This window comes from Lepidothrix coronata, unplaced genomic scaffold (assembly GCF_001604755.1).
Source record: "Lepidothrix coronata isolate B3197 unplaced genomic scaffold, Lepidothrix_coronata-1.0 Scaffold59, whole genome shotgun sequence".
Classification (NCBI taxonomy): domain Eukaryota; kingdom Metazoa; phylum Chordata; class Aves; order Passeriformes; family Pipridae; genus Lepidothrix; species Lepidothrix coronata.
The window spans coordinates 1,721,714-1,732,144 of NW_016690239.1; the positions used below are offsets into that span (position 1 = coordinate 1,721,714).

General features: G+C 37.8%; 1 protein-coding gene across 1 annotated transcript in view; it reads right to left on the reverse strand.

Annotated features, from left to right (window-relative positions):
- NSUN6 (NOP2/Sun RNA methyltransferase family member 6) overlaps nucleotides 1-7,915 on the reverse strand; it is a 21,015-nt gene extending 13,100 nt beyond the window's left edge. The window contains exons 1-6 of the mRNA XM_017817061.1: nucleotides 7,826-7,915; nucleotides 6,972-7,127; nucleotides 5,263-5,342; nucleotides 4,437-4,546; nucleotides 1,591-1,744; nucleotides 188-269 (exon numbers count right to left, since the gene is read on the reverse strand). Coding sequence (XP_017672550.1) covers nucleotides 188-269; nucleotides 1,591-1,744; nucleotides 4,437-4,546; nucleotides 5,263-5,342; nucleotides 6,972-7,127; nucleotides 7,826-7,900 — 657 coding nt within the window. The 5' untranslated portion in view covers nucleotides 7,901-7,915. The remainder of the gene's footprint in view (nucleotides 1-187; nucleotides 270-1,590; nucleotides 1,745-4,436; nucleotides 4,547-5,262; nucleotides 5,343-6,971; nucleotides 7,128-7,825) is intronic.
- Between the last annotated feature and the right edge of the window lie 2,516 nt (nucleotides 7,916-10,431).

The following is a 10,431-nucleotide window of genomic DNA, read 5'->3' on the forward strand; positions in this document are numbered from 1 at the left end:
ATCTCAGACACAGTATGATTAAACCACCTACATATAGATATTGACTTCATTCCAAATGCTTTGTTTTCCTTAAATCCAAAGACTGAATTAGATGTTAAAATACACAACAAATATATAATTAGTGTGTGCTAAGACAATATTCATTATTCTGTAAATAGTACAGACTTTTATTTTTGTACAAACATACCTGTAAAAACAAATGACTAGGGAGCACATTGTCAAATGAAGGACTAAGGTAGACTGGCTCTATCATTCTTACGCCCAGCCCCCTGAAAAACATGAAAAAAAATTTCAACTACTCAGTTTTATAAATTTTAACAATATTCAATTAAAATTGTTATGCTTACAAATAGCAGCTTGAAACAACAATCTTACAAAAATGAAAGAATTTATAAATGACATAAAAATACTTTCATACTTCTGTAATCTGATATTCTTAAAAATGACATCATTAAGTTGAGTAAACCATGACAAAAAATGCACTACATTGTAAGTTGGAATCAGCTGTAAAATTGCATAAAGCAAATTTATGTTTTTCTACACAGGACAAACCAAGATCATCCAAGCCTTGATACTGTAAAGAAACGCATAAAAACAGTTCTAAATATGGTAGCTTCAACCCATAACTGCTTTTGGCTAGCCATGTATGCACCAGGGCACTGGCATATGATTTCCTACTTAGATTTTCCTCCATTTTGTAAACTATCTGAGGTTTCAGTCAAATAACTACAGAAATCTTATATGAAAAGCCTTACAGGTACATCGATTTGCCTGCAAAGCAAAGGTCTGAACTTAGAAGCAACCTGAGGTTTTAAATATGGATGAAATCCTGACACAGATTTAATTGTTAAAACAAATGTATCAGGAAATTGACAACAAGAAAAAGAAAACCAAGAAAAAGCAAGTCTGAGCCTGAAAACAAAAGATTACTGAAGAGAACAAGAATGAGTATTATTTTGCATATGTACTGGATAGTTCAACATGGAGAAGGAAGGATATGAGAAAGCAAACTTGTAGACACCAGATTCACTTTTTATATGTGTTTTAAATGACAGGAGAGGAATAAACCATATCCTTCAGCAACAAAATACAAAAGCACGTAATCTTGAAATAGATAACTATCTTGGCAGATGCTATTAATTTTTTTAAGATATCTGACCTTATGTTCTGTCCCCTGTCCCACCAAAACAAAGGCCCTCACAGATATTTTTAAAAGATGGAGAAATTGGCAAGGCTGACTTCTGTTCCATCCAAACAGGGAAATGGCACAGAATAATTCACCAAAATGCAATTTTGCCACAGTGAGAACATTTGTCAGTTGTGTTTGTTCTGTATTGCTGAAGTCACATGCTGTACACAAATTATGAAAAAGCTCCCACTTATTTCCTCCTACCACTCATGTAAACTGGTATCTGGATACCACTACGAAACTAAACGCTTCCCCAAAAATACTGGAAATCCCAACATACAACATAGGTCTCAGTCAAGGCCATCTTATGCTTTCACATAGGGTCCAGAACATTTCAAATCCCAGCTTCTTCCTTCCCTTTGCAAATTTGTAGGTGTAGATTGAAGTTACAATGGACTTACTTCAATGGGCCACTTGAACTGAAGATTTCACTGCGACTCAGTTCTGAAATCCCATTTCCAAGGAAAACTTTGACTCCTTTGAATTCTTTGGCTCCTCTTTTACACTTCCCTTCAATATCTGAATACACTGAGACCAGATCTCCAGCTTTCACAACTGCAGATAGAAGAACAGAAACTCTGAGATCAACATGACACTTAACAAGACAGTAGTGACCACATAATTTAGGATTTTCAGTAGACTACTTACTTCAACTCCTGTATCATATCAAGCTTTAAACTTTCTTCATGTAATCAAAGACGAAGATTAACCGATATAAAGCTTTAAAGTGTTAGGTGGTAAATGATGGCTACCAAATGACTGGAGCTACTGAGAAACACCAAGCTGCAAGTCAGATAGTAGGCCTTGTTTTCTAAGAGGTTACAAAATCTGCACTTTATTTATTTGATCACAGCAGGGTCACCCATAAATTTTCAGCACACTCTTCAGGATGCAGTCCTCTCCATGTGCTCCAAGCACAAGAGTATATCAAACAAGACCGGTTCACACTTACTAAACAAAGACAGTAATGCTAAATTTGTCTAATGACCTCTCAATAGCTAGGTAGAACATAGCTACAGCTGCTTTTTCTCTAACTATTGCTTTAATACAAGTGATTATATATTCTCGTTCTAGTCTGGTTTTCTTCCCTCTAAGGCAACTGCTGTTCTCAATAATCCTCTTACAGAGTTTTTTATCTCCAATTAAAACCTACCAGATCAGTGAAGTATGTAAATATGCACCAAACACTAGAAGTGTAATCATTCAGACTTTAAAAAACTTGTTGAGTTAGAACAAAAATAGATGGAAAAGGGGGATGGTTTAGATGATTTTGCAGAAGAGTGAGCAAGCTCTGTGCGCTGACTGGATGAAAAATGTTAAAAGTAAAGGTCTCTTCTGAAACCAATAAACAATTTTCCAGAATTACATTTCTGACATGAGTGACAAGCTGGAGGAACCAGATGGTATAACAAGTAAGATTAATGACAGTTCAGCTTCCCAGGAATTCTTTGAATTGCACTTGGGAATCCTTTTTTTCCATTTTCAAGTGGCCTTCTGATTATGCACAAATACCCTGAAAATTTTAAATGGTAATATTTGTTGGGTAGCCACTGAAATATTTTATTTTTACATAGCTTCTTTTTACACAATGTGACACAAAATATTATGTGATAGCTCACTGTCTGATCAAACTTCACTGAACAAAAACCTACAGCGTATCTGCCAATTATGTTTTGCAGTAATCAAAGAGAAATGATTTTATTTCACTCTCTGCTGACAATTGTCCTTTCAAAATGCATTAGTACTGTATATAGTTCTTAAGCTTTTTGTAGCTTATTCTGGCATTCCATAAACATAAAGCTTAGGGTTTGATTAGTTAAATTAAACTCAAAGTCCCCCGATCATTAGTTTACCCTCATTTGGCTTGGAAGTTTGGTGATTAAATGTGTTCTTGCTGTACTATTTTTTTTCCCCAGTTAGACCATCTGTGCTTAATACAGCCTTATTATATTTGGCATCAAGTGGGTAGCATGCCCTTTAATTTTATTTTCTTATCTGCAATTCCCCTGAAGTGTTCCTGAAGTTTTATAATATCTTTTCTTTTCTTTGAATTGATGTTGCATGCATAATTACATGCAGCAATTATGATAAATCACTAGCTGACTCAAAGCAGGATTTGAATATTTATTACGTTGTCTAAATAAGCAGCTTCAACAACTGCTCAGGCAATATACTTATTTCATTATTGAGTCCTAGATTGAAAAACATTTCTGTTCAATGAATTGGACTTAAGCACATGCTCAAAACTTCTTAAAGTGTTTTTTTTCCTGAAAGAGAATTGAAGTGACTAGGTAAATGCTTTCCTGACTCACTTTGTTTAATAATAAGAACCATGATGATTAGTAGATCTCATCACAATAGAATAATAAGGTGAATCACCCAAAATTATACTGGTTTTACATAAAGATAATTTGACCTTTAAATAAAAAATAAATAGGCTGCTTAACACAAAGCAGGTATATGTAGATTTTTTTAATCTTGTCTCACAGGCATTGAAACATAATTTCCATTTCTTAAGAATCTGACATTAAAATTGAAGATTTTTCTCATCAATGAAAAAAGATTTTTACTAGATCTCTCGTACACAAATAGTATCAAATGAATTTTCAATGGATTAAAAAAAAGGAAATTAGGGTTTTTATAGATCTGTAACTTAAAATCTGACAAGATGATGAAGGTAAGTGGCTTTGTGACTGAATGAAGAAATAACATATCTGGAAACAGTATCTACTGAATAATCAAGATACATCCAGGCACCATCCAGATGTGGCATCCTGTGTTTTTGGGGTTTTCTTTACAAGACTGGAAAGCAGCTAACTTCTGTAAATTTATTCAACTGAACATCCATATTAAAAGTTAAAGTATTTAGTTCAAAAAAATTCTTATAAAGCCATGTTTTACGTTGAAAATGCTCTTTAAAAAGGTTTTGAAATGTGACCAAGAAATCCTTGAGAACTAATACTTAAGGTAGAAATTACATATGGAAAAAGGAATTTAAAACAGGTCAGGTGAGAAATAATTACATTTAATTCATTACAAGTACAATGAAAAATAGTGAAAATCTCAGGAAGGAAAAAAAATCCAGAAAAACCTTAAAAATGTAATTAGCATAAATTACAACTAAGATTAATTTCAGCTGTGAATAGAAAAAAATTTCATATCACTGTTTATTGGAAATTGTCATCAAAGGCTGACACTTTTTCTGTTGGCTTTACAACTTAACTGGGTGTATTCAGAGAACTCTTACATCTTGAGGCAGATACGATTCCAGGGACATAAACGTGTGCTCCTCGAAGTACTGCATATCCACACTGGGCTCCAACAATTACTTCAGATGGATGGTTTTTTAAGTCTCGCCTAGAAACACAAAATGTAGTTCAGTTAAAAAAAAAGTATACTGAAAAAAAGGCAAATACTCCCCAAGTAAACTCTAGTTCATAAATACTGATTTTGTCAGAATATAATAGAAAAAGTGCTTAAATATCATGTATTACATGTAAAAGATTTATTTTAGTCCCAGAGAAGTCAAAGGAAAGAGCCAAGAAGAAAAGTCCTCAAAACAATGCAGATTCTGGCACATTCTGCCAGAAGCTAACACAGGAATACAAAAAAATTGTACTGCGATGGAGAAATAATCCTCTATCCCTTTCTAGGTCAGGCGATTGTAAAGTAATTTTTTTGCGTTTAAAAACTTCTCAGTACTTCCTGATTCCACTTGATTTCTTCCAGTGTAAAAAAATCCTGCCCATATTTATCTCTAGTTCTATATTCCGCTGCAAAAGTTCAGCTCTTCTGTATGCCACCTACCTGGCTTTCCAAGGAGGATGCACTTATGTTACATTTTTCCTATAAAACATTAGTCTCATAAATAAGCACAAAACTCCTCCTATGTTTTCCTATATCTTTTAATAACTAAAACTCTGACCTGGTTAGTATATGATGGTCCACAAGGTCATAATATAAATGAAGTTGTGCTTCAGTTATAGTGAGTTAGTTATCACAACTGTTTAACAAGAAATCTGTAAGTAAAATGTGTTACAACATTTTAAGGTGAAAGACTGAAAATTTCAAACCTGGGTCCAATGACAGGAATTAACAGGATGTCCTGGAGTTCTGGGTGCTCAAGAACTGGAATACATAGTCCTTTGAACTGCTGTTTCGTTAACAAAAGACATAATTATTAGGCACTGCTAATAAACTTAATATTTAAATACTTAATTAGACTGAAAACTATTTTTCCATTCATAATTTATACCTGTAGAGCACAAAAAACAAAGGTATTGAAAACAGATAAAAATGAGTGGGAAATAGTGTGTAAGGGGACACTCAATATTAAAAATACTGGTGTAAAAGTCTAAACATTTAATAAACTGAGAAATAACAAGGCCACAAAGGGATTGTCTGAGAACTGATTTCATGGAGTGGGAAAGTGTTTTGACACTCATATCCCTACCACTGGCTTTTTCTTTTTTCTCGAAGAAGGTTGAGTCGAGTTGTCATCAGAACACAGCAACACCACCAGAGAAGCTTGGGTCTAACCTGTGTTATCTTTTTGATGTTATTAGTTTAAAACCACTGTTTAACTCCACTCGTGTATTGTCTGTCTCACTTAACATGCCAGGTTGGCACTACTTTTCATTTTTCTTGTCAGCTTAACTTTGGATACTGAGAGCTGAGTTGTGAAGATAGTTGAAAAAAAAAAAATGACAGCTTGCCATTTTATAAAGGTTCCTGGATTTTAAAAACATGATGTCTTCTCTCCTGAGCACCTCAAACCATAAATCAGTTTGCTTCTGATAAATAAGTAAAAAAGAAAATCCATGACCATAATTTTGTTTAAAACTGTGTTATGTGGCTTCCTTTTCTAATCACACTTCAAAATACAAAAAGTTTGTGAAAAGCCAGTCTTAAGTCAGTTTTCAGCAAAGCCTTTTCCCTTGAAGCAAAATACCATACTGCAATACCCACTTGCAGATTTCTACAATCAAGCTAAAATTAGCATAGCTCATTACCATTCCAGCCAGCAGAAAACTGTCAACTGCCTCTGCATCACAGAAACATCTTGGCTCCTGTCATGCAAAAGCTCCCTGTACACCCACTAGCATTAATAATTTACTTAAAGAAGAACTGGATCCTTTCAGACAGAGTGAAGATCTAGGACACAGTTTCAAAATAATAAACTTCTTAAACATAATGGCTTATATATTATCATATAAATAAATGTTTAAGTAAGGTAAGTAAAAATCCACAACATTATACAAAATTTAAAAACAGGTTAAAAAAAAATAAAATACAGCAGCTGCAGAGCATCACTTTGTCTCCAGTTTCTAAAACATACAGATTTTCTCACTTTCCTAAACAGTTTCTGCAATGAGATATACAGGCATTCTCCTTTAATCTTAAATAAAAAATGTTCTAAACATGCTGAAGACAGCATACTGAACTACAGTTTTTATCTTCCATCTTCTCTATAGACCTATGACACCTTGACAGCATTTACTACAGTAGTACCTCAATCCTAAGGTTTGGATCTGCCACGTGAAAAAAGTTGGTTGCCTTTTCCCTCTATTATTGCCTTTCTTGGATGGGTTAGATGAGGAATACTGCTAGACAGTGAATTTTCATTTAACATTTAATGCTGACAGGAAATTGATATGATTGCATAATGCTAATACCACCGGACATGCATTAAGGTAAGGTGTAGTTTCCAGTAATTAAAAGCTCTCATAATCAGGCAAAAGATGAATTATTCTTTCTGTTGTAACAAAGAAATTGCACAAACCTTCTGGATCTCTTCAAACAGCATTTTTTTCACATGGTTCACTGAGGCCAAGTGGGTATTAACTCTTACAGTTGTAAAACTTGGTGGATGAGACAGACGACTTAACAGAGATTGATATTTATTCTCTGCCTCCTGTCCACCTAAAGCAGTGATAAGCTGAAAGGAAGAGATTTTATATTAAAGAGATTCACACAGCAGCCTCTTGCTCAGTGCAAAAGGACACCACTGAATAAACATTCCATAGAAATGGAGGAATATGGTGTATGGTGTGCAATAGTGAGAAATGTAGGTATCTGGAAGTCTAATTCCACTGGAAGCCTCATAAATTTCTTGAAAAGCACTCATTGGAAGAACAGTTGTATTAGCAAAATCATTTCAAATAGTCTGCAGTAAGTATCAAAAGTAACTACTCTGTGATAGACATACTGTACCAAAAGCAGTCCTAAGGAAGGGTAGATTCAAAACTATGAATTAGTAACTTTCATATTGATATACAAAAATGTAATTATTTTATCCTTTGGCATTAGGAATTAAAGGATTGTCTATCATATTTTTGGTTCTATACTGGGGTAAAGGAGTATGTCTTGTCAATATTATGTGGTTAATAAGTGGTTAATTATCTATAATCTCTCTTCAGTGGAATCAACTGAATTCTCTGATTTGTGTTAAAATAAATTTAAGTATTTATGTTCTTTTGAGCCAATGGGCATAAACATTAATTTTATATTTTAAATATAAATACGTTTTAATAAAAACTCTTTCTAATGTGAGGACAATTACTTTATTGTAAGGTCTTAAAGTTACACAAAAAATTTGATTATTTGTTGATGATTAGTAGTATCCATGTCACATACCTCGTTATTTCTGAACACTTTGGTGAGATACTCTTCAACTTCACACTGGAAAGAGATTTTAGGGAAAAAGGACATCTTCCTTTATAAAATCTGCTGGTAAGGAATGGAAATAAGCAAAATATTTTCATAGTGGTTCTTATCATATTCTCTAAGTTTATAAATGTAACGTAAGATGTACTCACAACCTAAGCCGAGGTTTCTGATTCTTCTGTTTTAGTAATGCAATTTTACTGCACTCAACACTACTCTTAATTACACTGAAGAATATGTTCATTAACATATTTAGCACTTGTAATCAACTTACAGCGAGGTTACTGGTTTCCTTGCTGCCACATCCTTCCAAGTCATACCTTCCAAGGCTACTGTATCACTGTTTGAAATATGAAGTGTTACCACCTCCAAATCCTGTCCCATTGTCCTGGTTTCAGCTAGGGTAGAGTTAATTTCTTCTCAGATGCTCTTACAGTGTTGTGTTTTGGATTTAGAATGAGAATGGTGTTGATAACACACGGATATTTTGACTTTTTGCTAAGTTGTGTTTATCCTAAGTCAAGGACTTTTTTCTTGTCTCATGCTCTGCCAGTGAGGAAGTATGCAAAAGAAACTGGGAGGGAGCATAGCCGGGACAGGTGACCCGAGCTGACCAAAGGGATATTCCACACCACAGAATGGTCTGCCCAGTATATAATCTGGTGGGAGTTACCCAGAAGGGTTTTGGGAAGGGGGGTCTGGCATCCGTCAGTGGGTAAAAATAGTACCCAGGGGATTTCAATTCCCCCAGCATAGACAGGCAGACTCACACAGAAGCATGATGCCAGATCTATGCTTTTAACCACAGGTGATGGATGAACATTTCGGGAAGTTACAGAATGCGTAACAGGAGAAGTTAAAACTTGACCGTAACTAGTTCATCAGACCTGGTATGAAACATGACTACAGAACAGCTCCTCTGTCACAGAAACTCTAAGGTATGTGGACTCAAGACATTCATTCGAATGACAAATACCACATGTGCTTATTTCAAGGAGAGAAACAACACAAATGAAAATCAATTCCTCAGTTAAAAAGAACTTTCAAAAGAATAAAATCATTGTAAGCTGCCTGGAAATGTCAAAACCACACAACTGGAGGTTCAGAGCACATCCACATAACCTTCAGCTTGAGCAGGGTATGTATGCCCTTTCTGCGGCCATTATCTCAGAACAGATTCAATGCAACTTAGAAAAAATGCTTTCAAATATGAAATGCTTTCAAATATGGAAAAACTAAACAGTTTGCAATCTTCAAGTCTGGGGAACAGAGCTGAGAGGGGATAGAAGCTTATAAATTCAGACACGGCAGGAAGCCAGGCGGATGAGGGAGACAGCCTTAGTGCCCCTCCAACTACAAGACTCGGACTTCAAGCGTTCAGCAGGTGGCAGGTTCGACACCTGCGAGAGGTATTGTTTTGCCCAGACCTGCTGTGCCGTACACAGTAAAGGTCTGACGGACTTCAGAAGAAAGCCCTTGAGGGAGCCTCCCCTCCCTATTCACCATCTCCTTGCAGATTTCTCTGTGCCTCAGTGGGGAGGAAACTGCAGCGAAGAACGCGACGCCGGACCAGCGCTTTGATCTAACTACGCAAATGGACACTGCGAGCTGTCAAACGCAGTCAGCACCAGAGATGCCGACTCTTTCAAACCTCCCTTCCCCACCCTTCCACACACGAGGGAAAAGTCAGTCGGCTCATTGCTGTGGGGAGCGGAATTTGGGGCGCCCTCCTTTATTTCCCTATCCGTCCATTATTGAAAACACCACGGGGTAGGACAGGACACACAGCTCTTCGCCGCCCTGCGAGGCACCTCAGCCCAGGAGTACGGGCGAGGTGCCATTGCCGCCACCGCCCCCTCAGCCTCGACGGACACCGAGGGACAGCTGGGACACCACGAGAAGGGCGGAGCACACAGGTGCCGGTGCCGGACCGCGTTCGACCCTCCGGCGCAAACCCCGACAGGCCGCCAGCCCCCCACCTACCGCCGGGCCCGGGCCGGTCCCGCCTCCTCCGGGACGACCGCAGGAAGTCCCGCCTGTGCGGAGTCGCCATGGGAGCCGGGAACGCCGGGGCCGGGGCGGGGAGTAGGTGCAGCCGCCGCACCCGCTCTCCACTAGGGGACAGGGAGGGCGGCAACAGGGCGGGGCCAGAGCCCGGGGGCACCCGAGCTCATTGGACAAGGCGTTGCTGAGAGCGCTTTTTTTTTTTTTTTAATGTTTTCCCTCTGAAAAAGCTGAAATGCGTTGATTATAATAACGTTTTATTCTTCCACCCTTCCTGCATCTAAGTGCCTGTGGATTCCCCGTCTAGGGCGGAGCAGGGTTCGTGCTCTCCGACTGACCTCTCCTGAGTGATAAAACCCGGGTACCCGCTCAAGAGCTCAGTATGCAGGAACCTGCAGTACAGCACTGAAAGCGAGCCCAGCTGTTTTTACACGCTTTACTACACAGGAGAGAACTGTGAGCCTTGAAACCCGCAACTCTTGTCAAAGGCAGAGGCCGCGGACCGGCCACAGCACCGCCCGGCTGAAGGACACGGGGACGGGCGAGGTGCGCTGCCAGCGCCTCCCGTTGCA